This window comes from Hippocampus guttulatus, chromosome 13 (assembly GCF_054856545.1).
Source record: "Hippocampus guttulatus isolate MCC_2025c chromosome 13, RoL_Hgut_1.0, whole genome shotgun sequence".
In the NCBI taxonomy this organism is placed as follows: Eukaryota; Metazoa; Chordata; class Actinopteri; order Syngnathiformes; family Syngnathidae; genus Hippocampus; species Hippocampus guttulatus.
In genome coordinates this window covers 1,228,636-1,255,597 of record NC_141273.1, presented here as the reverse complement: position 1 = coordinate 1,255,597, position 26,962 = coordinate 1,228,636, and the positions used below count along the sequence as shown (strand labels likewise).

General features: G+C 45.6%; 4 protein-coding genes across 5 annotated transcripts in view; 3 read left to right on the top strand and 1 right to left on the bottom strand.

Moving 5' to 3' along the window:
- Positions 1-1,157: 1,157 nt before the first annotated feature.
- Positions 1,158-3,041, bottom strand: noto (notochord homeobox). The gene is made up of 3 exons (XM_086127958.1): positions 2,747-3,041; positions 2,474-2,652; positions 1,158-1,517 (listed from the first exon to the last, which is right to left on the bottom strand). The coding sequence occupies exons 1-3, from the start codon at positions 3,039-3,041 to the stop codon at positions 1,293-1,295; spliced, it is 699 nt and encodes a 232-aa protein (XP_085984084.1). The 3' UTR covers positions 1,158-1,292.
- A 1,919-nt stretch (positions 3,042-4,960) lies between these two features.
- cdc25b (cell division cycle 25B) lies at positions 4,961-20,152 on the top strand. 2 transcript variants are annotated; one of them, XM_086128180.1, is made up of 16 exons: positions 4,961-5,050; positions 13,439-13,631; positions 13,720-13,802; positions 14,004-14,055; positions 15,520-15,558; positions 15,684-15,717; positions 15,931-16,074; positions 16,161-16,280; positions 16,574-16,702; positions 16,789-16,866; positions 17,311-17,499; positions 17,581-17,685; positions 17,774-17,836; positions 17,911-18,009; positions 18,800-19,051; positions 19,507-20,152. In XM_086128180.1, the coding sequence occupies exons 1-16, from the start codon at positions 4,969-4,971 to the stop codon at positions 19,645-19,647; spliced, it is 1,803 nt and encodes a 600-aa protein (XP_085984306.1). In that variant the 5' UTR covers positions 4,961-4,968; the 3' UTR covers positions 19,648-20,152. The 2 variants fall into 2 exon arrangements, with proteins under 2 accessions (XP_085984306.1, XP_085984307.1); XM_086128181.1 differs by lacking the exon at positions 4,961-5,050 and having other exon boundaries at positions 13,123-13,631.
- A 2,730-nt stretch (positions 20,153-22,882) lies between these two features.
- ap5s1 (adaptor related protein complex 5 subunit sigma 1) lies at positions 22,883-25,152 on the top strand. Its single transcript, XM_086127607.1, has 3 exons — positions 22,883-23,154; positions 24,109-24,400; positions 24,721-25,152. Exons 1-3 carry the CDS (start codon positions 22,973-22,975, stop codon positions 24,847-24,849), a joined length of 603 nt encoding a protein of 200 aa, XP_085983733.1. The 5' UTR covers positions 22,883-22,972; the 3' UTR covers positions 24,850-25,152.
- Positions 25,153-25,812: 660 nt separating this feature from the next.
- gfra4a (GDNF family receptor alpha 4a) overlaps positions 25,813-26,962 on the top strand; it is a 75,751-nt gene continuing 74,601 nt past the window's right edge. The window contains exon 1 of the mRNA XM_086127429.1: positions 25,813-25,953. Coding sequence (XP_085983555.1) covers positions 25,827-25,953 — 127 coding nt within the window. The 5' untranslated portion in view covers positions 25,813-25,826. The remainder of the gene's footprint in view (positions 25,954-26,962) is intronic.

Sequence of the window (26,962 nt, the reverse complement as noted above, 5' to 3'; positions counted from 1 at the left end):
TCAAAGCAAGTCGTGTCAAATGACATCATCCCGTATAATAAGTTAAGTATTATAAAGAAAAATGTGGTGTATCTAGTACGGTTCCCTGTGTGCCCCCATTGTGGTGTGATGTGGTCAAAGTGTCTGTAGTCTTGTTTGCCTAAGCTGAGAGCCCCAAGCAATCCCTCTTGATCCCCGAGGTGAGTGTTTCTTCTTTTTCACCTAAGAGCTCTTCGGTGAAGATTACTGACATGGAAACCTTGCCAGCGTGTCGCCTTTGTGCTCCGCCGTCTGTGCTCCAGCGTCGCCAATTAGCCGCTCTGATGCACTCCGTCCTCGCAACGTCTTATCCCGGCACATGCGGCTGATGTGTCTCTGGTCGCCCGCAGGAGGCCCGAAACCAGTTCGCCGTTTACATCCGCCCCACTTCACTTTATTAGCTACACCTGCGCCGCATGCCGGAGAGCATTTGACTGCTTGGAGACAATTCGAGGAGCTCCTTAGAGATGACTTTTCACTTGTTTGGTCACTCGATTGCCATGAACGCCTTCTTGGCCATTTACTACGTGATTAATTTTGTGTTAGCCTCTTCTACATGCTCCTTGTGAGTGTTTTCATTTCCATTTGTCCTATTCAAAGACAACGGACTAAAGTGCATTTGTGACCCTGGACTGCCTTTTTTTATTTTTCACTTCCCTCGAGTGGCGGCGTATTTGAAGCTTACTGGAAAGGATCCCAGTTGTACCGTTTCATCTATTGTCATGTTCCATGCTAGCTTTGTTTACTGCGTCTCCTTTACGGTTGTATGTTAGCATCATGTACTACATATATTTCCTTATACGGGTCAACAAAAATTTTTTAATCATAGATGCAGGTAAACCTTTTGGAAAAGTCGTAGCTATAAATGGCAACACAGGGTAAAATCCGTATTGCGCAAGCTTTTCTAGGTCAAGCAAAACCTCTCAAAAAAAAAATAATTACCAGAGGATTACTGTAAACAATTTATAATGTACAATCGGCTCTAAAAACGTCTTTCTAGCTGTAATGTGGTGTTGCCAAATCAAATCAAGAAGCCAGACAGATTTTTTTTCTTTCCATAAAATATATTTCTGAATGTCATTCAAATATACAAAACAACAAAAACCAATGGTCAAAGAGCAATGCATGTAGAAAAATTAAATATATAACTATACTTCTATTAAATATTAATAGGCCATCATCTATTCATGGTGGGAATGTACAAGAGTGTCGAGTCTTTCTGTGGGGGGTATTTTTTTTTTGTTTGTTTTTGTGTTTTTTTTTCCCGGGGCTTCTCAGCAGGGTTCCGGGCCGTCGTCGGACACGTCCACATCCACATCCGAGTCTGAGAATTCGTCCTCCTCTTGGTCTTCGTCGGCGTGGCCCTGAGATCCGGGGCTTTTGGGCGGGGTGGTGGTGGTGGCGGCGGCGGCTAGGCCCAGCTTGGCCAACTTGGCCTGCTGCTGCTCCAGACTCTGCTTGCGCCACTTGATGCGACGGTTCTGGAACCACACTTTCACCTGGAAGACACCACAAGGCCGACGGATGCGCATGAGACCTCCTCCAGTCACATTTGGAGCATCTTCGTCTTCTCAAATGTGCGCCAAAGTTCGATATATTTTCTTCAATGGCAATTTTGGATGCTTTACAACTAGTCATGTACATGTATTTTTTTTCCTCTGAATTTCAAAGACGCGTAATATCAAAGGCATCATTAGAATTTTTTATTTTTTTTACGTGTAGTGAAAAATTCTTGTCTTTAGCTGACATTACATTTCGTCGTCGTTTTATTACTTGCAGAATGCAGTGAGGTGAACTTTTTTCACAATTTTTATGAAGTTTCCCCGCTTGATATCAAAGACACGTGGTACCGAAGACACTGTTGAAGCGCTTCCTCTTAAGACGCACAATAACAATCATTTTGAATCATTAAAATTGCTGTTTAGCACACTGAAAGTACCTAAATGAATTTGTACGCTTTATGTCAACGACACGTAATATCAAAGACACAATTGAAGCATTAATTTTCTTAATGCGTGCAAAAGACACCCTTACAGTTTTCCCTTGGAAGGTATAAAACTAGTTCTCAATATTCCAGCAGGAATTTTGACATATTCAATTGATTTAAGCGGAAATGGATCACGCCAACACTCACTGAAAGTGACTCTATTGGACTTTCCCCCCTCCGAATGGCGACCTAACTTCCACTTTATATCAACTGAACCTCATTGACACGCCATCGATTCATAAAACTACTTTTTGTCTTGTGAAATCACTTTTTTTTTTACTACAGTTGTAAAAAAAAAAATTTGCATTGATTGCTGAACAGCAAAAATCGTGACGCTTGAAACTGCAATTAAGTGACTTTTTTCCCTCCCCATTAAACTCTCGCCCCCCAGCGCTACATTATGCGTAAACACGGAGTCTCTGATCCCACTTTTGTGTATGCGTGTGTGTGTGTTGTATAGATGCTGACCTGTGCTTCGGTGAGCTGCAGGGCGGAGGCGAGCAGGAACCTCTCGGAGCCGACCATGTACTGCTGCCGGGCGAACTCCTTCTCCAGGCGGGAGAGCTGCTCGCTGGTGAAGCTGGTGCGCATGCGCTTGGACTTGCCACCCTTGACTTTCAAGGCGTGCACCTTGGGCATCGACGCCGCTGCAAGGCAGTCCCGCGAAAAGTCAGCCGCGGTAAGAGGGAACACCCCCCCCCCCCCATCCCGCCCGCCCCTGAAAGTTCGAGCGACAAATACCTTGCGCGTAAAAGGCTCCGCGACACGACGCCTGGTAGGTGAACGGCGGACAGCAGTAGACGGCGGAGTAGCCGGCCGGCAGCACGTTGTACGGGCAGGTCGCGTAGGTCACCCCGGCGCCGCCCAGGGGCAGCGCGGCCGGGTAAGCGAACGCCCGCTCCGAGTTGCGCCCGTCCGGCTTGGCGAGCAGCGCGTCGATGGTGAACGATTTGGAAGAGGGCGGCTGCGCAGTCGGGTGATTGCGCAGCGAGTATGCCCCCAAAGCCGGCGTGGATCTGCTGCTCGGTATCTGCATCCTTGCCACGAGAAAGAAGGTGCGAGGCGAACGGTGGCTCCTGAACGCCTCCTTCTTTTATACCCGGTCGGACGCGGAGGTGTCAACAGCCCCCGTCCCCCCCGTCCCCTCCGCCCCCGGCCGGGCTTTTGTCTCCCCAAGCAGAAGATGAGAGGAGCCCGCATGCCGGCAACGTATCCAATTAATTGGTGGACTAGTACAAACTGGGATTGTCAAACATCCTCACCCTTTGAGGGAGGAGGGGAGCGGGGGGGGGGGGGGGTTGCTTTTGAAGACGAGGAGGTTGGGGGTCGTTGACTCCCAGCCAGAATTAGTCGGCCTACAAATTCCTGCGTGGATCTTGAGTCCAAATGTAATCACGACTGCTGGGAACGCCTTGAAGTTGCCAAATGATCTTATTAGAGGCAAATCATCTTCTTGAAGCCGCGCGGGGCGGCTCCAGCCCGGCGTGACCGAGCGAGGAGCTTCCAAGAGCGACCCCCCCCACCCCCATTTACCTTTCTTTTTCTCATTCCCCCTTAAGCCGTTTAATGAATCGCCGACGGAGCTACGAACTGATGCACAAACACTCCATTACGGCCTTTCCTGAGAACAATGACGGGGGGGCAAAGGCAAAAGTGTGACGTTTTGCAGTCGGGGTGTCGCTCCTCGCAACGGGCTGCCTAATGGAGGCGTCAAATTTGCCAACTGATGTTTTTCTGTTGTTGTTGTTGTTTTGTTTTCTGGTTTTTCCCCTCCTCCCCTGCATAATCTGTCAAGTCTGCGACCCCAATGCACGGTGTTGTCTTTAAAAGGGCATACGAAAGATATCTGGTATTTGTTGCTGCCGAATTTGTGTGGGGGGTGAAAGGGGGGGGGCACATTTTGCATGACACGGAGAACATCCTGAGTGCGAAAGTCATTAGAGGAGGAAAATTACAGCCTGACACCTCCTCCCTCTCTGCTATTGAAAAAACAAAGAAGTAGCGCGTACTCTTCCCGTTTTAACATCAATGCATCTCTTTCTTTTTGAACAAGTTGATGACACGTGCTTTCCGTTTTATTCCAATCGTCAGTCCGAGTCCATAAAACACTTTTACGTTATTGGTCGACGAACTAAAAAAAACCCCCCAAAAAATCATATTATTTTCTTCATGTGGGGAGGTTTAGGTTCAGCAACAGGTGGATTTATTTTCCCTGAAACATCATCACTCGCAATTACAGGGCGTGGCGTGTGCAAGCTTTTACGGGTCAAACGTAAAAACAACCCCCCAAAAAAGAGAAAATAAAAATGTCTGAAACTCAAGACATCTTTTAATTCAGCGTAACAAAAAGTTTTGGGACACACAGTCGCTTTTTCCTGAGGGGCACTTTTCTCCATTTTTCTGAATGTGTCCCGGATATGTACTCCCTCATTCGCGTTTTTTAAACCTTACTCGTGTGTCTTTAGTCAGGTAAAAAAAAAAAAGAAATGGCAATTATAAAAAGTCTGTTTATTCGCGGATTTTCCAGCCCACTTGTAGTTTTACAATGTCTTGTAAAGCTAAATGTATGCAGCTCCGCAAGTTAGCATCTAAATGAATCTCAACGTGTTTCCGTTTTGTTGCAGCGTTGCACTCGAGGCAAAGTAGTGCCCTGTTCCTTCTCAACTCGAGTATTTCCCCGAGTTTGTCTTAATTCGTCTTTCTCTTTGATCAGGCGGACTTTCACTCCTCTTTGGGGTTCCCCCCAGTCCGTCATTCTTCCACGGCGCTCTTTGCGTTTTGTGGTGCCGATTGCACTCTTGAGCGGCGTCTTTTGTGCTGGCGTGTTTGCAGTGCGGGGCCATCGCGCTTCCCATTGCGCCTTGTGATCTCTTGGCTTTGCTTCGCTTCCAGACGTTTCTGCGGGCGTGGCGATGGGAGGCGTGGCGAGGCGGCTTCGCCCTTTTAACTGCCGCTCTACAAACATGGCGGCTCTTCTTTGGACAGGTGCGCAATGTGCGCATGCGCCCACGGCGGGCTGGCTGACACTGACGTCGCATCAAGCAGGTAAACACGTGTAAATTGAGGGGTTCGTTTTTTTTAGTTTATAGCGGAACGGCAGAGGGAGAGATGGAATCCTTTAAATTCAGTTTTATGAAAAGAAGGGGAAAAAAGACGTCGGCACCGCAGCACGTTCGAGAACACAACTCTTTCCGGTAACGAAAACACTTCCTGTTTCTCTTCAGCCAATCAGACGCAAGCAACATAAGAAGGTTTCAACAATTATTAAACAGAATATAATTTACGTAACTATAACATAAAGGAATATAATGCTCAAACATAAAATGATAATAATAATACAACATAAGCTTACACACGCTTCCTGTGTGGGGACCACCTTGCAGGCAATTGCATCCCATTTTCTATTTTATTTCGACATAAATACAAATTTGTCTTCCGGACACCCACGCGCACACAGACGCCTGTCTGCATTTTTTTTTTTTTGGAGTTCATGCCAAAAAAGCAGCTGCGGGCTTCGTGAAGGAAGGAGGTGGCGCGTTGTCGGATGTGTATTGGAGCCAGACGACGAGTTCCACTCGCCCTATTCAAAGGCATGACTGAGCGAGTGAGGGCAGAATGACGTCCCCCTAATGGGCCATCGCGCACAAAAGAGCGTGAAAGTCATCAGCGGCGTTTCGGATGCGAGCGCGTGCACGGCAATGATGTGCACATGCAGCCCTCACGATCGTTTCGTGAACAATTCAGAGGTCATGATTGCATAATTGTTTACAAGAAAAGAAAAAAATATCTATCTATATATGTATTTAAATATATTATATATAATATTTTATTTATAGTTTTTTTCCTATTGTTTGATACATTTTAAGTACTTTAAAATTATAAAACATTGTTTTATATTTTGGTTTATTTCATTTGATGATGGCTTTCTTATTCATTAATTTTTATTGTTATTGCTTTCAATAACTAAGTCAACATATTTTAAAGAATGCTAGAATGTTTATTTTTATTTTATTTACTTTATGAGTGTCGTTTTTCAGTTATTTTATCTCTACTTTGCTCATTTTGTTTTATATTAATTTAGTTATATTTACTGTATTATTTGACTTTTATATATATACACTCTGGGGGCCTCTCGCACACATCCACATGCAGCCACAGGTGACAAAAGTACCTTTGTTGAAGTACTTTTGTGTGATTTTCAGTGCAATCAAATTCATCCGACTTTGGGAGATGTGTGCATTCACAGCCAACAATGAGGCGCTTTAAATCGGCCACGCCAGCAAGACGCCCCTGTCCACATGCCAGTTGTCAAGTCGGACTTTTTGAGGGGGGAAAAAATAAATTTCTCACATTCTGACCCTCTGTGTGACACTCACGGCTTACAACAAGGCGCTCTAAAGCGGCCACGCCAGTGGACGATCTTAAACCCACATTCCGGCGGTCAAATCAGATTTTTTGGTTTGTTTGTTTGTTTACTTCTCCCCTATTTCTTCAAATTTTCTCTCCGTGATAGTCCGTGCGCTCACTGCGGACAACGAGGCACTCTAATGTGGCCTCAGTAAATATCTTCAATCAAGTCTTCTTTTTCTGACACAAATCTCAGAATGTACTTTAGGAGTTCTTTTTAAAATGTATTTATTATTATTATTCATTTTTTGTGACCTGCCTGCATATGTGGATGATGACGCGACTACTCCACGTGGACTTTAAAAGGCACACCGGCCAGGTGCGTGTCGTCTGGCCCGCAATACACATTTCAACACGGACACAACATTAGGAACACCTAGATACTCGCAATACAAACATTTGATTTCCAAAATGATCATTCCAGACTTTCGAGTCATATTTGGACCATGCCAATGTATTTGGAACAGCTGCGGATTGGGGTGCTGGCTAATTTATTTTTTTAAAGTGAAAACTCCCTCAGAAATGTCATTTTGTGTGAAATAGTCGTGCATGAAGAACACCTCGACCTTGGTGCATGCCAAAGCGCCCGTTGCGCGTCGGCTATGCTGATGTTGCGTGCTTTGCATTTGCACGTGTGGCCGCCATTAGCCATTAGCATTGACACCCGCCACTGTACGAGCCCCCCGAGGAGCCACTCGGAGGACCCTCGGGGCCCACCGGAGAGCGTTGGGCTCATTATACACTTAATTAGGGATTAAATTTCTCCAGAAATGTTCTGGGAACTCAACATGTGTATTGCTGATGTCTGAAGACGCGTTTTTTTATTGAGAACACGTCAGTTTAGTCCGTTTTCATTTAGCCACAGAATCTATTTTCTTTTAGCATCTTAGCTCTACAGCTGAGGTGACTTTTCGTCTTTTCCCCGTCAGGGGTTGCCAGTCACTTGCGTGATTTGTTTGGCACCGTTTTGACGTATCAATGTCAATTTCACTTTAGCGTCATCCACGGCAGTCTACAACATTTTCAGTTTTGCGCCGTGGCTCTATCTACGGCGTACAATTTTCCTTTTGCGTGTCAGGCTCATCTAATGTCGCCATTTTTATCTCACAATGAAATCTATTTTGATTTATCAGCTTTGCATTCTCTATGTGTATCTGTTTTCCTATGGCTGGTTTCCTAATCTCACGTGTATCATTGAGCGCATGTTAGCTTCATCAACTCTTTGGCTACTCACTTAGCATGCTAGCTTTATCTCCTGGACACACGAGATTCATCGACTGTGTCAGCTTTCATGCAGCACTTGAACGTCGTCTATCTGTATCAATTAGCGTCATTGACTGCATTGATTTTGAAAAGATGCTAAAGTCCTCTTTCATCTGATTTACTCATGCAACAAAGGATCAAATCCGTCGTGAGCTTGTCCTAGCATTGAACACGAGTATATCATTCGTGACCCTCTCGTCCCAGGTGTCGCGTGTGTGTGTGTGTGGAAGTTTTGGCCTTGGGGGGGGAAGGGGAGGGCTCTGTGAAGTGGTGGTGTTGGCAGGGGTGCTGATGCAGACACCCGCCTCTAATGGAGGTGAGAATTGGCGGGTTGGACTTTAACACTTGACCTGTGTTTACACTTCCTGTGGGTGTCATTGTCCGTAAAGAGCTCACATGGGGGCCGCGTTGCATTCAGGGACCTCGGGCCAGACCGGATGTGGCCAACGGTCACTCACTCCATGCACCGCCGCTCAATCGTTTCCTCTCGCCTTCTTCACCTCTTCTGTTTGCTTGTAGTACTTCCGTTATACAGCACGCACGCACGCACGCAGCCTCGGGCACGTTATCGGAAAATGATGACAAAGCTATTCCACACATTCTATGGTTGAGGCCTTATTCCAATACCCCTTAAAATTCCTCATCAAATTACCCGTAATGCCAAAGCCAAACAAAGTTTTGAGAATTTATTTTAAGTATTCAACTGAAAAATTCATAGCAAGGTGACAAAAAGTATTACCCTTCGTGTGTGTCATCTCAAATTGATGACATTTTTTCGTCAAATTTATTTTAAAAATAATAATAAATAGCACAACATTATGCGATGAAAAGCTAATGACCCATTTAAAATGCTTCGTAAAATAACCCGTGTGGTGTTACGTGAGAGCAGGTTTTCAGAATTTGGGTAACATTTCATTGAAAACAAAAAACTAAAACTGTGTTATCAAAAAGTATAAACTGGATTAAAAAGTACAAAATGGATTGAATAAAAATAATGCGACTTATTTATTTTTACACAAAATGCACCTTAATAGCAAAGTCAAAACAACCGTTGGAAAGGTTTGCAAATTTACTTAAAAATAAAGATTCAACTCAAACATTAAAAAAAAATTGCCCTCTTGATTGGTGCTCAGATTTTACATGATTTTGCAGCCGTATTCAAATAAAAAATCAAATGCAAAATGACCCTTTTTGACAAAGGGAAAACAGGTTTCCTGTTTTCTTTGTGTGAATTTATTAATAAAACCAAACAAATAAATAAATACATTTCTCAAATGTACCATGTGCAAAAATATGCTAGTGCACAAAATGTTGTAAATGGGTTTGCATTGGCGTCTCCTCGGCAACAGCGGTTTACAGTGATGTGCTTTGTATGCATCCACGTCAATGTAAAGAACACATCAAAGCACCAAAACAAAGACTGCGGGACACTTTGCGCCTCATAATGGACTCCATCATGAGCACACACAAACACGCACACACTACTTCCCCTCTCTTGCGCTCTCTCTCTCTATCACGCACACACGCACGCACGCACACACACACACACACACACACACATTGACGCTGGACTTGATTGCATTGCAATACAGTAAAGCGAGAACTTCAAACAAGGACCACACACATGCAGGCGGCACCTCCTCCGGCCTCTGCTGACATCTGCTGGACAAGACGGGAACAAGAACATTTAAAATAAAATAGTCTCGCAATGGAGAAATTCTCAATTACCGGTAGTTGAATTATTATTATTATTATTTTTATTATTCTATTTTGGTGCCCCTCAAAACTTTCTAGAATTCTCTTTTTGCCATGTAAAAAATGTTATTCACCTTCCAAACAGTGTAATTTAAATTAATGTTTACTTTTGATTTGATTGTTTTCGCTCATTAGAGGTATGGATGTCAAAGGAGACTAAATGTTGTCAGTTCAGCTGCGTTTCATACCACATATGTACACTGGAGGGCGCCACGTTGCCAAACTTTCAAACCGAAGCCGAAAAAGAGACCAGGCTTTCCACCATATTTGTAGTTCTTTATTGAGCAGTTCAAAATATAAATTAATGTGCAGTTTGCTATCTCGCCTTTAGATGGCGGTATAGTACTCTTCACTGGTGCCTTCACAAGAAAGTGGTTTGCCAGCCATTTTTTTCGGAGTTCCACATTTGGTAACCGGCCAGTTGCTGCTGGCCTGCAGATGACGTCATATAGAAGAGCAATTTTTCAAGCTGGGAAAGAAACTGACAGTCATGCCACCATTTCAGGGGACTTTGACTTTTTGGAGCCATTTGTCAAAGGAAACTGCATCATCTGTGATAGGAAGTGTCATCTCACGCCACATTTGGTCTCTTACTGCTCATGTCTTCATCCCCTCCTTAGTTTTCTTGTCCACAATTCCAATTTGTCCTACGCCGCCTCCTCCACCCTCCCGGCCCGTGTCCATCTGGCGTCTTCCTCCATCTCAGCCTGGAGGTGTGTGTCTATTTAAGTGTGTGGATGTGTGAGTGAGTGTGGGGGGGGGGGGTTCTTTGGCCAGTTGGAAATTTAACTGGAGAGTCAGGATTTACGCTTTTGTTGTGATGGGGGGTAGCGGTGGGTGGGGGGGGGGGGGACAATAGTCTGAAGGGACACCAGGGTGGTGGTCGGGGTGGTCAGGGTGGGGGTCCATGTGACTGACTGACTCCATGCATGAGGCAGGTGGGGTGGGGGTTATTTCACCATACATTCCTCACCTTCGTGCATCTGCTGTTGTCATGGCAACGGGTTCCCAACGTGTCATTTGAGGCAAGCGAGACTGACAAGTCTACTCACCGCCGTTCAGTTCACATTCACAGTTACTTTGTTGTTATTGTCGACTGAAGAGATTTGGGGTTCGGGTCAACAGATGAATGTGATACCAAAGTTCAGAAGACCAACTTTTATTTTGTAGTATTTAAATCCAGATGGGTTCAGCAATTCAGGGCAGAGCACCTTTTGTTTTGAAGACACCCACTTTTCAAATGAGCAAAAATATTGGAGCAGACAATATGAAATGAACTTCAAGTGAAGAGCACCTAATATTTGGTGGGGTAACTTTCACTTGCATTAACTGCATCAAGCCTGCGATCCTTTGACTTCGCAACACTTCTGTATTCTTCATTTGAAATGCTTTTTCCAGGCCTTTACTGCAGCCTCTTTCAGTTCCGTATCGTTGCTGGAAATTTTTCCCTTCTGTCTCCTCTTTATGAGGTCAACTGCATGTGCTTTTGGGTTGAGGTCCAGTGATTGGCCTGGCCGGTCGGAGACCTTCCACACATCTGCATATATCGTCCTCCTTTTGTGATTGCATGTGTGTTTAAGTGCAAAGGAAGTGGTGGTAAGTGACAGGCGTGTCAAGGGTGTGAAAGGCACTTGACGAGCGGTAAAGTGCATACACACCCAGCGCTTTGCATTTGTCTTATCTTTCCACCACAACTGTGTGCGTGTATACGTGTGTGTGTGTGTGTGTGTGTGTATGGCAGCATTTACATTGACACGAGTTCAAAGCGGTCATTAGCACAGAGCAGCCACTGCGCCGGCAACACACTTTCAGCTCGTTTGCATCACAGGCAGCGTGTTACGAAACTCATTTACGGACATGTTATTTTTGCAGATTTGTACTACCACATGAACTAACTAGCGGTTGATCGTCACATCAGAGCTAACGTAGCATGAACGTTAGCTAGCACAAAGGTGGAGAGAAGGAGTTAGCTGGCTGAAATTTGATGTGCATGTGTGAGAATGATTTTTAGTTGAATACTTTGTTTTACTTTCGGTTAAATAAAGGTTTTGATAGAATTATTCATCGCCCCCGCCCCAAAAAAAATGCAATTAGCTCTAAGGCCCCACGCATTTTTGACCGTTTGGAAACGTAAAGGTGAAAAGCAACGTTTTTCAGAACAATAGGCTCGGCTAGCTGCAAACAAATCACTTTTAAAACCAGTTTCCTGGTTTCCATGGAGACAGATCAGTTTTGCTGATCATGTAATCGGTTTTCCCCAATAATTACATTTTCCACAGATAACCTGTATAAACAGACCCCATGCATTTTGTTGTTGGCAAAACACCATGTTGTCTTTATGGGGCAGTAAACTGAAACAAAATGGAGGATGAACAAAGCATAACGAGAAAAGTCAGCGCCATTCCTGTGTATGTTAAAGCCGCCCAAATACTGATTTTGTTGCTCCTTTGTGTTCAAGATCTGACAAACACTCATGGCGATGATAACAAAATGTCATTGGAGCTTAAATATATTTATGCGGCGTCCATAAGAACGGTGGGGTATGGGTGGTTGGAAGGAGGAGGCGTCAGCAGGCGCTTTTATTCGGGAGGCAGGGGGGTGCATGGCGTGCCAGTCTCCTCGCGCGCCTTTTGTCCCGTCCTTTCAGAGGTGGGGTGTGGAGCCTTCGGGAGCTCGTACATGTCCTGGGGAAGTTCATTAAAGCTCATTTCCCCGTGGCACATTCAGTCAGTCACGCAAAGCGTACGCACTGGATAAGTGCATGACGTCTGCCGAGTGGAAGGTGAACTTGTTTTAGGTTTGGATCCAAAATGGAGGCCTGTGAGCATCAAACTATGGGGGGGGGGGGGGGGGGGCACACGTTGAAAAATGTGACTGTGGTGTCAAGACATTTTCACAGTTGATTCCCAGGTGCTATCTGAACACAACGCCCCACAGTGTTTTTGTTGTTGTCATTATTGTTTCATCATTATAATTAAAAAAAATATTATGAGGCCTGTTACATCATAACATGTTTGCATTTGTCTGTTCCTTTGGGCTGCGATCATGTGATCAAACACTTTCAGAGTACAATTGTGCCCCAATTTGTGTCCCAATAAGTCCATTATCCGAACCGGTTATAATGTTTCGGAAAAATGTTAGTTTTGTGTTGTTGCTTTTTGAGGAGCCATTTTGTATTTCAGGGATTTTCACTTCCTCTAACGGAATTTTACGTGCTACACGTTTAAACATAGCTGTAATCCTTATATATATTGTGATAGTCTATTTATTAGGTTAGCTTTCGTCTGTTTCATTGTGTTGTAAATGTGGTAAGACACAGTTAAGCGTAGAATAGTGTCTCAACAATTGAATTTGAGTACATGTACAATAATATGCTCTGTTAGTGTAAACTGATTATAAACACGGTCATATATGTATGTATTGCTCAATATATGTTGTTTTTCATTTTTTTGTCTTCGAGTAGTAATAAAATGGCAACTGTAGATGAAACAAAAGACAACAGCAAAGAGAAACGAGGATGAAAAAAAAGATACAATTTTAAAGACTGTCGTCACGATGTCGTTTTCAATTTTGATTGGTTCGGCCCACAAAACGACGACGCCGATTGGCTGATGGAATGCCGCTCCGCCGCCTCTATTTTGAACGTAAATAAGGATGTAGCCAGTCATTCTCTCTCAGAGAACGGAGGCTGTCAGACCGGAGGAGTTCGCGCTGCTGCGATCTGACACGCAATAACCATGCCTCTTTAGCACCTCGGACGGGCTGAATTTGACATTTATTCACCCCCTTAAAAAGTCATCAGCTACCAGTACTTATTTGAACATGTTTCCGTAACTTTTTTTTCCGGAGGCTAAATGGTTAGCTCGTGGTTTAGCTTACAACTCGGGGCACCTTGCTAATTGGCGACTCCAAATTCCACTAAACAACCCTTCCAAAAAAAACCCCGTCGGATATCTTGAGGAGTCGACCTAACTGGAGAAAAAAACAACAACATGGATGAATTTTTAGGCAGCGTTCGTCCCGTCGGCTGCGGTGCGAGGAGCAGGCCTGACGACATCCCCGGTGTTTCCTCGTTGACCGCGCCGGACGTGTGCCACCAGATGGCCCACTGCAGGACTCTCTTCTCCCCAGTACCAGCCTCGGTTCACTCGCCTGTTAGCAACCTAGCGCTGGATATGAACAAATTGGTGGGACTCGGCAGGTAGTTTGAGTTTGATTACGTTTCGAAATACGAAAAAAAAAAAACCACTCCTTGGCGTGTTGCTGACATCGTATTTCCTGTCCCACAGTCAATGTGATACACCGAAGAGGAGTGTGCGTGCACGCCTGGAGAAAGTGTCCTCCATCGCCTCGGATGCCTCCTCCGATGCCGGTGAGTTCCACACAAGATTTTTATGCCGAAATCATTCCCCCTCAACATAGTTATTGTTTTATATAACAAACGCTCTTTGAGCTTTTCAGTCCTGTGTTTCCTAGAATTTTTGTGTATTATCTTCAAATATGTGGGAAATAGTCTAAAATCGTCATTATGATTATTGTTGTTGTTAAAAATGGTTTAACTCTGGTCCCACAGGCCTCGGCATGGATTACCCCAGTCCCATCGATACCCTGGAAATGGAGGACTCGTACGTAAAAGCCGTCTGTTCGAATCGAGTCCCTTTCCCCTGCTCCTTCTCCATGATCGGTCATCCATCCCAAACCCTACCCCCATATGTACCCCCCCCCCCCCCACCCGACCCCTCAAATCTCAACAGCTGAGCCAACCGGTTTCTAATTTGTCACATTTGATCGTCTCAGTCAGTAGTTAGAATTTATTATTATTATTTTTTAATGGCACCAGTTTTACCATTTATCAGGAAATTTGGTTGACATATCTGTCATGACAGGACCCACAAAAAAAGTCTCTCAGAGCCATGCTTAAAATTGAACAAAAATATGGCCATTTTGCCAAACTTCTACTTTGGGAATTTGACTGAAAGTGTCTAAAGGTATCGCAAATGATTGACAACTAATCGTTGATCAGATTCATTGACAGCTATTTTGATAATTTGGAGTCATTGTTGTCCAAATCCTCTCAACAGTAAATATTCTGTTTTCTGTCATCCTCCATGGAAGCGGACTGATGATCTATGATTTTGTTTTTTGTTCCCCAAAGACATTTGCAAACATCCGCTTTTTCTTTGGGAACACTTTTTGCCTGTTTTTTGACCCGTTACGTACCACACCAGCAACAAAACAACTCAGTTTAATCTATCCTGAACATCATTCTTCTTTGCAGCCGTAGTATGACAAATCTCCGATTGATGTTGAACCTGAAGCTGCTTCACGAGAGAAAAAATATCCCAAATCCCCCTAAAGGTTGGGGATTGACCTAAGCAAGAACTGGGGTGCCCGGCGGGCATTTGGAAAAGATTTTTCCCGAAGTTAGTCCGCGTTTCCTCATGTTGGGTGGCCTATGCGTCGCCGCCCAGGAGTTCCTTTACAGCAGCATTCAGGCACCGAGACCTCTTTGAGCTCCCTTACAGCTGTTGGGTTGCTAGGAGTTCTCCAGGTTGAAAGTGGAGGGGGTGGTGGTTAATGATACCCCAGCACACCCCCTCCGGTCCTTGGCACGCTCTCCCTATGCGCTGTTATTTCAATGGGAGGTGGAGGGGGAGCAAGGTTTTAGAAATCAGGGCAGCCCCCCCCCCCCCCCCCCCCCGCCCTCCCCTACCACCACCCCTCCTTTCCCGTTAGCTTGTACGCTGAATGGGGCCGCGCTCCCCCGTCCTCGACGAACAAAAGGAGCTCTCAGGCCACGGTCATGGCAGGCATCTGTTGGGTGATCCCCCGTCTGCCGAGGAGCCCCTTCCGCCGTCACGGTTTAGCATACAGGTGCTCCCCGCCGTAAATTCCTCCTGACCGGCCAGTCGCACGTCTCCCGTTTCGCAGCACACCAAAAAAAAACCCCTCTTCGATGTTCCTGAGGTGCAGCATCACCTTCACGCGGCCCCCGAAAACCAAACAAACGGCTGCAGAGAGTTTGAGACTTTGACCAGAACTTTGTTCAAGTCGCAGCTTTTTTTCTTTTTTTTTGTGTGTGTCGCCAGGTTCGAGAAGGCCATTCAACAGTCCAGTCGAGTCCACGAGTAAGTCGCCGTCTTTCTCAGGCTTCAGTCTGGAAGCCCGTTTGTTTCCCCTCGTCAACGTGAAAACGGCTCGCCCGCTCTCAGCCGCCTTTTGACTCCTTCATCCGCTTGCCTTCCCCTCACAGGAAAATGCCCGTCAGGCGAAACAACTCCTTACCGGTAAGTACCTGCCCAGAGACAGGCCCCCCGACCCCCACCCACCTCATGATAATAATAATAATAATCAGTATGGATACTCACAGCGACAAAACTGCCGTGGTTTGCATTTGATTTTCTCTGGTTGCCCGTTTAGGCAGCAAAGTAGTTGGCTCTTGACGCTGGACGAGCCCATAAGCCTCATCTTGTCTCCGCTCATCACCTTGTCGTTTTCAGCTTCAGCTCCTTTGCTTCAGTCCGCCCCTGAAGGGATCCGAACCAGATGCGAACCGCTACGGAGTATTTGGCCAGCAGCCCGTCCGTGTCGACTCCTCCTCAAGCGCCTCATCGCCGTGGGACAACAAGGAGAACATCCCCACGGTCAGTCTGTGCTCATCGGCGTCCATTGCTCGCCGCGAAGATGGCCCGCGCCGCGTTTGGAAGTGACCCGTGTCTGTTGTCCGCAGGAGTGCTTTGAATTCAAGAAGCCCACGCAGCCCGTGGCCCGCACCCGAATGCGCTCCGTCGACAGCGCCCCCCTGAAAGATCCTTTTGCCCACCGCCCCAACTCGGCGCCGGCCCTCATGGTACGTGCGCGCTTTTGAGACGCCACCAAACGGGTATGTTTGACGCGTTTGTCCAACGCCCCGAAGACGACCGGACCATTTTTTTTCCCCCTGTGGTCCCACCAAGGCAGAAAAATTACTGTCTAGTTTCTGTGGCAGCCCGTTGAGGCGGGCTAAAATGTCTCATGTGCTGTTGCGACACTTTCTTGTTCTGTGGCAGCCAACCACTAAGCACTCGGATGTTTTTATTTTCGAGGCGAACTACTGTTACTTCCGGCCGTGCTAACTTTGGGACGTCGTCATGGCCCTCGCAGGTGTCGCCTCCCTCAGCGCAGCAGCCCCAGTTTAGCGACGACAGTCCGTTGTTCCTTCGATGTTCCTCCCTCGCGTCACTCGACGACGACGATGACGGCTTCCTGGACGTGCTGGACGACAACATGGAGGTGGAGCCGTGTTTGCCCTCATCAAAGCCGACGGCACCGTAACGCCATCGCCGCTGCGCTTTACCGACGCTTTCTTCTTCTCTCAGAACACCGACGACATGCCCCGAGGGATGGCTGACTTGCTCACGGCGCCCCTAGTGGCTGACGGCTTTGGGGAAGGCTCGGTAAGCTGGGGGGGGGTTGGAGCAAAAGAATGTTTCAATGCGTCGAAAGGATCCGTATCATAGTAGGAAGTATTTAATTGGAGTACAATTGAAATTGGATACTAAAGAATCGTACGAAAATAGTTAACAATATCCTGTTATTTTACCATTTCGTTGCCGTATAATTGATGTCGTCTCGAATGTCGACGGGATTGCAGCCGAATTTGGGACACAGCACTCGTGCCCGTCAAGGCTGTATGCGAGCTTTCAGTTTGAACGGCAGCACGTTTAGGCGGCAGCTTCGCGTTTCATTTTGGGAAGCCGCCACTTTTCATCTTGAGGCAGGAGACGAGTAGGTTTTCCTTTCGTTGTCTCCGCCAGCCCGCTTGCGATGTTTTGCCAACGTCTCGGTGCGAAAACGAATGCCGCTTGTCAAACGGGAGCCCTCGTCTTGTTGTTCTCCAGCCCGCGATCCGCTGGCGGCCTCGGAGCCTTTTCCGCTCGCCGTCGATGCCCAGCCCCTCCGTGTCGCGCCCCCGCGCCAAGCGGCCCGATTGCCCTCCAGACGACAACAGCGCCCCCGTGCAGGTCAAGCGACGTCGTAGCCTGGCGAGGTCTGAAGTCAGCGCGGAGGACGTCGATTCCCCCAAGACGGTCCGCCTGAGACGACGCCACCTTCCGTTTGATTGAATGGAACCGTGTGCCGATTATTTTACATTTCGCCGCCGTCTTCAGGCTTGCACGCAACTACAGAGGTCCAAGTCCTTCTGCCAGGCGGACATTGACAAAGTTCTCGACCGGAACGACGGCGCCGCCGAACTTATTGGAGACTTTAGCAAAGTGAGCAACTCTGGACTGGGCCGAAACCCGGTCGTGGGCCCACAACATTTGCGATTTGACGCCACCTTTTATTTTTTTTGCTTCTTAGCCCTACGCTTTGCCAACAGTGGAGGGAAAACATCAGGACCTCAAGTACGTCACGGGAGAAACGGTAAGCTGCGCGGTCTCAAGCGGGGCTTAGCGCAAGATTCCCGCGGCAAACGCTTGCTCTTTGGTGTTGAGCAGGTGGTGGCGGCGATGATGGGCGACTTCGGTCACCTGCTGGAGCGACTCATCATCATCGACTGCCGCTACCCTTACGAGTATGACGGCGGGCACATCAAGGTAAGCGCAGCGCCACAGATCGGTCGGGGGGGGGGGGGGGCGAAACAAAACAAATACTGTGAGAATATGGAATATAATAGGAAAATGGATTGCCATGAATTTATTTGGGAGTAAGAGGTTTCTACTTAATAAGCCGGCACTTTACAAAAATTGAAACATGCACAAAACAATGAACTAATCAGTGTAAAAAATGAACATGAAGTTGTTTTTCATCAAACCGTTCATGGTTTTTTTAACCTTTTATTTTATGCTCTGCTGAAGTATTTGAATAAACTAATAATCCTCATTATTATTATAATAAAAATGTCATTAGTCAAAATTAATCTCATTTGAAATGAATCATTGATGCAATATGAAACACTTGATTGTCCAGTATTTGTGTGGGAAAAAAAATATTCACAGATGCATGTCATATCTTTTATAAAAGCACATCCATTCATTTCTCATACCTATACAGTATTGTAAATAATCCATGAATCGGTAATGCAACAAATGTGTGAAAGTGTTGATTTGTTCGCTCTCGAAGCAATTCTCGCAACAAAAACGTCTCAATGAATGTCTTGTTTACTTCCGTTTTTTGCTCATTTATTGCATAAAATTAACTTTTTTTGTATTATAGAAGTCAAAACAGTCAAATGATGTGTTTTTGGAATAAAGGGCCAAATTACTGGTGTTTATTGCATTGATTTATTTAAAAGTTTTCCCCCCCTAATAGTTCTATAACTGAAATTTATCTATGTACATTATATACAGTATATATATCCTTTTTTTTTGTGTGTGTGTCCGTCAGGGCGCCCTGAATCTCTACCTGGAGGACGAGGTGGAGGACTTCCTGCTGCGGCGGCCGCCGCCGGTGGCGGCGGCGTGCCCAGACAAGCGCGTGGTCGTGCTGTTCCACTGCGAGTTCTCGTCGGAGCGCGGGCCGCGCATGTGCCGCTTCGTGCGCGAGCGCGACCGCGCCATGAACGACTACCCCAAGCTCCACTACCCTGAGCTCTACGTGCTCAAGGGAGGCTACAAGGAGTTCTTCCCTCTCTTCCAGGTACGCCCAGAAAATTTTCAAAAATACAAAAAAAAAACCCAGATCAGTATTTGCTTAACTTTACAAGAGCGTAAGTTGTAGCAATTTGTCAACAATTGTTAGTTGCAGCCCTAAAACAGATCAATGCAGGGTGTCTCCACCCTCCCCCCCTTTATTTTGGAGGGGGGGGGGATACCATACCGCAATGGTAAGAAGCCAAAAAGTGGTACTTTTGACAATGAGATGGTGTGGAACGAAATTAATGTCTTGGCGTTTTTGTACCAAAAACTGCTCAAGATCCATTCGTTTGTGATCTCTTTCGCCAAAAAATGACACTCGAAAAACGGATTTGGATGCTTTACTGTGCTTAAGAAAAACGGATTCATTTTTGCTGCTCTTGCAAAGAGGCACCAATGGAATGACTCGAATAATTTGATGACCCGCGTCTCTCTCCCCCCACCCCCGGTCCATGGCAGGTGCAATGCGAGCCGGAGTCGTATCGTGCCATGATGGACGAGGACTTCCGCGAGGACCTGAGGAACTGTCGCCTGAAGAGTCGCTCGTGGGCCGGCGAGCGCAGCAAGCGGAGCATGTACAGCCGCCTCAAGAAGCTCTGAGCGCCGCCCCGTCGCTCCCCCACAGGCCACGCCCCCTTTGAATCCACCTTTGCCAACCACTTTCGGCCGAGTGTCTGCCATCACTGCCAATGTTCACTTTAAAAAAAAAAAGTCGCAGTACTTAAAAACACCTTCATGGTGAGACTCGATTTTTTTTCTTCTTTTTTTTTTTTTGTGTCCCACCCCCACCCCACTCTCCACACTGCCTACGCGTTTTGACAAATTGAGTTCCCCGTCGACCATGTGAACCACATCTACGTTGTCATTGTTGTTATTTTTTTATGATCCTCTACCTGTTCTCACGGTGACAAAGACACCAAAGAAGAGTTGACGGTGAGATTGTTGTCCTGCAGGACCACAAAAACGTGTGAAAGAGAGCGTGAGCGATTTGCGTGTGTTGTTGTTGTTGTTGCCCAAATGTGCGTTTTTTTTTGCTGAGCGAGCGCCGCCAGTTTTGGCGCGCAGCTCCCGGGAGAGCCGCCCATTAAAAATCTGTGAGTTCCGACTCCTGAGTTGTGTTGCCTCTTTGTTTTTCAAGCTACTTGTGTTGGACTGCTGCAGTACCCCAAACTCTGCAGCCTGGGGATAAAAAAAGGAAAAAATGACACCATGATAAATCATGTCACAAAATGTTCTGGCATTGTAACTGACAGCTTCAAACACTTGAAAATCTAAGTGCAAGCAGGAAATTTATCATGCACCAAATGTAAACATTGAAGCTAAAAATGGCTGAACTTCCATTTTCCATGGTCGACCTGACATTGAAACAAAAAATCAAATCAATTAAAATTTCAGCATTCCCCTGGTTGTAGATATCAACCTGAAGTCAGCTTTTTTTTTTTTTTTTTTGTTCTGGGCGCATATACGTCCGGGCCGTTGCCCTTTCCACGTGAGATCTTTTGTCCTCGTGCACCGGCGGCGGCGGCGTTACAAACATTCTTCTCAGAGGAGTGTTTGACATAATTCCGCTTTCTATTCCATGACTCAGACGCACCAGCGTGGCTGTTGAGTGTCTCGGTTTTGGCGCGCACGTTTCAAACTAGGCCACTCGTTCAAATTCTCCCTCTCAAAGTGGCCTTGGGAGTGGCCTCGGCCTCTGCCAAGGTACTCACGTGCGCAACACACACACACACACACACACACACACACACACACACACACACACACACACACACACACACGCACGTTTACATTCCACACTCATGTCCTGACCAGAGTTCAGCAGGAAGTCACGTGTAGCCAACATGTGCGCTAGAGGGATGGTTGTTGTTAGTGCGTGGAACAACTCAACTAGGCCTCTTGCAACTGGCGCTTGTCACGCTCAGAATGAAGCAAATTCCTGGCGCCAACTTTTAAACGCACACGATGCTTTGGAAACGTTAATTCAAGTCACTTAACATATAGCCTGTTCGTGAACTTGTCTTGCTTGTCTAAAATCCACTAGTGTGTGTAAGTGTGTGTGTGGCAGTTTGCAGCGCCACGTTGCTGTTGCTTGAAAATATCCCCGACGCCCAAGTGGATTACAAATGTTCTTTTTATTGTATGACTGCAAAGCAGTCTTCAGTCTCGTATCACTTTGCATTCCTCGTAGCTTGGACTACTAACAAGATACTGTTTCTATTCTTCTAGGAAAACGAACACACCACGTGTAATCGTATAGTGTTTTAACTAAGGCAATCGGGCAATCCCAGTCATCAATTTTGTACAACTATTTACAGTAAAAGAGAAAAAAAACAGACATTTATTTCCGTTTACGAAGTGTCATTGAACACACCAGAAGCAGCAGCGACGTGACTGCGTCATACGCTCTGCATTCCTCGTAGCCGCGACGGCGGGAAGCGGGTGCCATTCTTTGTGATGTAGCGTCACTTCCGGCAACATTTCATGAAGTTTATGTATCGCCCCGTGTCATATATACAAATTGTTTTCAATCTAGAGGTATTGAATTGAATTGAATTGAATACAACTTTATTGTCAAATGTGCTGTATGTGTACACATACAGCACAGAATCTGTCGCTCTGTGTATCAACATTTTTATCCAGGGTCGTTTCATTAGTTGGTTTCTAAAAATAATTCTCGTCTGTGCGTCTGCGTGTGCGCGCGTAAAAATGACATCTGGCCACGTCACACAGCTTTTTAAATGACGTTCACTCTTTCATGAGCGATGTTGTCACATAGAGGTGGGCTGGCTGAAAGGTCCTCGAAAGTCATTCACAATGTGACACTAGAAAAAGCGCTTAAGGACTCTCAAGAACCAACCAAACCATCGATGGTCCCAGAAAGAAGAAACAGACCTCAATTCTTGAATTTTAGATTTGATTCCTTGGTGAGTGGAACCAGGTATTTTTTTTTCTTGATGTGGATGAAAAAAACCCTGTTGTGTGCTTCACTCTATTTGGTCCTGTGCTCAGTTTTACGACGTTTGACAACTGCATGCGGCGTCTGCTGGTGCTGATCTGCAAATCGAGCGGCCGTGTGAAAACGTCAAACTGAGGGACAGCGACAGACGGGATTGCGCATAATCGACGACTGTTCGTTGGATCAAGAGGTCAACCGCACGGCGCAGGGAATGTTGACAAATCGCAGGCTGTGTTTTCTCTTTGCCGACGGCCGCGCTGTTCCTGCAACAAGAGGCCTCTCAGTCTACTAGGACGGCAGCTGCGCACGCACACACACACGCACACACACACTGCACGGATGACCAAATTATTAAAATGGCCATTATTGCCATCTGGCATCATGGGAAAATTAATCCAGTTTAAACCATGACAAGATGCTTGAACTCTTAATTCAATTTTCCTTCGTTTTATTTATTCTATTATACCTGTTTTTTATATTTCATTATTATTGTTATTATTATGATGATGCTTATTATTGAAGTTGGATGAAATGATTAAACCATGGAGATCCCGCAAGTGTTTCTTTCGTTAATTTGTAATTAGCTTTTTTATATTTTATTTTGTTTGAACACTTTTTCATTCGATTTTTGGTGATATCTTAGTTATTCCTTTTATCGTTTTAAATGTAAAAAAAGGAAATAAAATCCCTCTTATTATTGTTGTTATTAAAGAATGGAGAAGATACCTATGATCATTTTATTACTGTTTTTTTTGCAGTACAGTACAAGAAATGATACAGTATTGTCCATTCGAAAGCGCGGCCGTGATCCGTGAGCGCCATCTGGCGGTTGTTACCACATAAAGCATCAATACGACAGTTGGTCATGTGATCTAACGCGGAAGCGAGTCGCCAAATTAGCTTGACAGACAACAAGAGCAGTTTGCCGCCTTCGTTCGCGTTGCTTGAAATGTCGTTTTCGGCGTCATGGTAGTCGTCTTTGTCATCCACACCGTGTGCCCGATCGGGGCGCTCGCTCCCGGGGAGAGCAGGGTGCTCTACTCTCGCGTTTTCGGACCGGACGAGGCGCTCTTCCAGGGCGGGGAGCGTCAGCTCAACGCTGAGGAGAGGCGACTGTTGTCGGCCGAGAAGCTCGCCGTGGTGGCCCGGTAAGGCGACTCCTCTTGAGGTGGTCCAGCAGAACGACAAACGTGACGTCATCCGTTGGTTCTTGTCTCAACTGCTCTATCAGGTCCAAATTTTCGGAACGGCTGACACGAAAGTATTGCTGTTGTAATATTTTTAGTTACGTTATTATTGTTATTTTCACACATTTGTTCAATGCTTTTTATTTGTAATATTTTTGTCAACGTATTCCTAGATAATCCATAATTGTGTTTTAGAATCATTTACTCTTTTAGTTACAAATTTCCCATTCAACTATTATTTTAATCAGTATATTAGTATTGTAATACAAAATTGAATGCAACAAAATGTTAATGAATTTAATGCATTTTGTTATTTTTAATCAGTGCATTGTTTATTATGTGTGTTATCAATTTATTTCTTGGAAACAAATAATATTGCATTAATTCATTCAGGGATTCCTGAATGAATTAATGCAATATTAATTCTGTATTATTATTATTATTATTATTCTTAGTGGTGTGCAGGTACCGATACTAGGCATTATTTTAAGGTATTGGTAATCATGGCGTCGCAGATGCCAGCCACCAATACTCAAGGCAAAAAAAATAAAAACATTTGACATCGAGTAAGTCCTTCTTGGCCGTAGTTGGCGCTACATTGCGGTGGTTTGACACATTGGCGAATCTTCATCATCTGCATCAGAAAGAAAGGTCTTCGATCACAAATTTGCATCCTTGCTTTCAATGAAATTTCATGTCAACAGTACGAGAAGTATCAGTGCTTGCTATTGCTCAAACAGTGAATGTTTGTACTGCTATCAACACAAAAGGGGTTATTATTATTATTATTCTTATTCTTATTATCACTACTTTGTATTATTACGCTCCTGATGATATTCCGTAATGTACTAACTGGCCAATAATTATCTGATGAAGACTGAAGATGATTGTGTCACTTGGTCCGGTTCGGACCAGGCAGGTCCAGAGTGCCGTCTCGCTGCGCCGGGAGGCCTCAGGGCGCCCGCCGATGGAGGCTCTGCCCGGCGAGGAGACCCTGGCCCTGCAGGAGGCCGACAGCGGCGTCCTGAGGCTGCGCTGCGGCGACCCCTACTGGCAGGAGGTCAGCGCGCTCTGGTTGGCCGTCAACTCTTTGTCCTTTGTGATGCTGTGTGAGCCCCACGAGAACTTGCTGCTGGCCGAGGGAACGCTCCGGAACCTCGCCAGGCACTGCCTGGAGCACCTGCACATGCTGGGACAGGGCAGCGAGGTGAGGGGAAACCCTAAGGGTCGATGTTATGGATGATTATTAGCATCGGATTTGCTGGCCCAAAAAACCTGTTCTCTCTGCTTATTGGTCAGAAACGAGTGCTTTTGGTGACACCAACTCATATTCCACTGCTGATAACTAAAGCTAAACGATTCATGGATTAGCAGAAAAAATTGTTGATTAATTGGCGATTAGCTGTCAAATTAATCGCTGCAGCTCTAAATATATACATTTTTAGACACACATATGAGGACTGTTTATTTTTTTTCTTTTTAATTTCTGTTGTGTATGTTATTTATTGTTGTGTCCTTTTTTTGCAGGTGCTGTTGAAGAGCAGCCGGGTGGATGTCCTACTGAGTCGGCTTCTTCCTCACGGCCAGCTCGTCTTCCTCAACCATCGCTTCGCTCAAAGTCTGGAGAAAGACGTGGCCGCCTACATGAACAAGTGACCTCCAGTGGACAGATGTTGGGCGTCTTTGTTTCTGAAACGGAATCGTCTTTATTCTGTTATGAAGAGAAATTCTGTGACTACTCTAACTGTAAATTTATTTGTGTCAGCTACCCTTCAAATCCTGCCCCTCCTTTTTTTTAAAATAGCTTTGCACACTATATACATGAACGGCTGGCCGGAAATGGCCCGCAGGCTATTGTTTCGACACCCCTGCTTGAGAGTTATGTTGTTTATCTTTGTAAATAAATGCCGATTCATTTCTTGGGAAAAAAAGTCTTTTCAATAAAGTTTGAGGCGAGGAAGAAAACCAGACACGCCTTCGTAGCAGCCATCTTGGTGGTGGCGACAGCCCCGCCAAAGGTAATGCGAAGCATTATTTTAGCATCGGCATAGCTCAAAAGAAACGTGTTGTGTCTACCTGTTGATATCTGGGCCGTGTTGGGGGGGACAGAGTCGACCTTACTCTTCCTCCGCGTGTTCGTTAATTTCGGACGACGAGGATGTCGGTAACACAAATACAGGCTGGAGCCGATGAACAGTACCTTCGAAGGTTTTATTTGCAGAATAGTTCTGGGCACCCGCGGTCGACAGACAATGGCTGCGGATCACGAGTGCGAAGGTGTAAAACTAAGAGATTCACAACACATTTATATCGTCAGGGGTGGTACCGAAATTTATGACGTGCTATCGGAATTTGTTTCTCCTAAACTCATCAGCTTGTGTCAACTGGTACTTTCCGAAGTTCTGTGTGTCTCCACGTTGTCTCCACTAAGGAGGAACTGATATCATCACGTGATTGATGATTCAATCAAGTGATTGATGATTGAAGGGTGCAACGGTCTACTCGCAGGCATGAGGGGGAGGAGGCAAGGTGTGTGTTCTCATGCTGACATGGGATAGTTGTACATTATGTTCAAACAAGGGCAGAATACACACGTCTTCTCGTCGTGTAATACGCGAACACGTCTCTCAAACATGCTACTTTTGGCACAGGATGCACGTTTTAATCTACGGATTACAATCGCAACGGAGTTGGGGGAAAATAAAGAGAAGCGTCGCATCTCGCGAGAGAGACCAGCTGAACGACATTATCACCAACGAGGTAAGTTTGGATAAACTTTTCAAACAGATTCATGTGGTTTTATATTTATTTACAATAACTGAATTGGGCGTGTATATGCCATGGAAAAAAAAAAAGAACCAAACAATAACTTTGGACTGTAATGGATGTTTTCTGGTCTTGAAAAAACAGTTTTTAAATGTAACGGACAGGCGGCAACAGTGATTGTTCCAAATGTCCCTTAAAACAGGGACTGGAAAGTGGATCCGATCCAACAGTTAAGACCTTCGCCACTGGAGGGCACTGTGTTTCCTTCCATTCAGTTTGAGCGCTGACAACTACAGTAAGACAAAAATAGATTTAAATAAAACATAATCGCCCCTCCCCTCCTCGAAAAACCCTTGCAGACATGGAAAACAAACAGCAGCGCCGTTTGTTTTTCGGTTTGCGCTTTTTGTAATTACGTCCAATTAATGGCGCGCGGCGCAGGAAGTTGTTGTTTGCTCGCCAACAGCTGTTTGGATGAAACGGATGAGCGGGTGTCAAGTGGAGATTAAAATCACATCCGCTCGTCAAACCGGACCAGAAATGGGAATCGGCTTGGGGGGGCAGGAATTGGTTTTGTGAAAATTTGGGCTTATAGATGCTGCTTTCCCCACAGGAGGTAATGGAAATAAAAATCATCTTCCAAACTGTGACCATTAAACCTTCATTAGTAGTCCGCGGTGAAATGTTATCGAAGAAATGGTCACGAGCCAAACAGCGAAACTATTGTGTGCTAAATGCTAAGGCCAAGAGATGTTAATGCTAACAGAACAAGCGTGAATCGTACAACAGCAACATCGTGTTAAACATTGCCGCATATTCATTGGGGGGAAAAGTGGTGGACAGATTTACAAAGGACTTGGTCCAATGAAGTGGAAAACTAACAGAACTGCTCTCTGTGTTATGTTTTTTTGGTACAGTCAATATTTATAGATGACAATGAATGCCAAGTTTTGATGCTAACATAACTGTCTTTGAAGTCATGAAGTCATCCTTGTAAAATCAT

Coding starts and splice junctions, on each gene's coding strand:
- ap5s1 (XM_086127607.1), top strand. CDS start 22,973: ATGGTAGTCGTCTTTGTCATCCACACCGTGTGCCCGATCGGGGCGCTC. Junction 23,155..24,108: donor AAGCTCGCCGTGGTGGCCCG/GTAAGGCGACTC, acceptor GGTTCGGACCAG/GCAGGTCCAGAGTGCCGTCT. Junction 24,401..24,720: donor TGCTGGGACAGGGCAGCGAG/GTGAGGGGAAAC, acceptor CTTTTTTTGCAG/GTGCTGTTGAAGAGCAGCCG.
- noto (XM_086127958.1), bottom strand. CDS start 3,041: ATGCAGATACCGAGCAGCAGATCCACGCCGGCTTTGGGGGCATACTCG. Junction 2,653..2,746: donor CGGAGCCTTTTACGCGCAAG/GTATTTGTCGCT, acceptor ACTGCCTTGCAG/CGGCGTCGATGCCCAAGGTG. Junction 1,518..2,473: donor TGCAGCTCACCGAAGCACAG/GTCAGCATCTAT, acceptor GGTGTCTTCCAG/GTGAAAGTGTGGTTCCAGAA.
- cdc25b (XM_086128180.1), top strand. CDS start 4,969: ATGGCGGCTCTTCTTTGGACAGGTGCGCAATGTGCGCATGCGCCCACG. Junction 5,051..13,438: donor ACTGACGTCGCATCAAGCAG/GTAAACACGTGT, acceptor ATGAATTTTTAG/GCAGCGTTCGTCCCGTCGGC. Junction 16,281..16,573: donor ACTCGGCGCCGGCCCTCATG/GTACGTGCGCGC, acceptor TGGCCCTCGCAG/GTGTCGCCTCCCTCAGCGCA.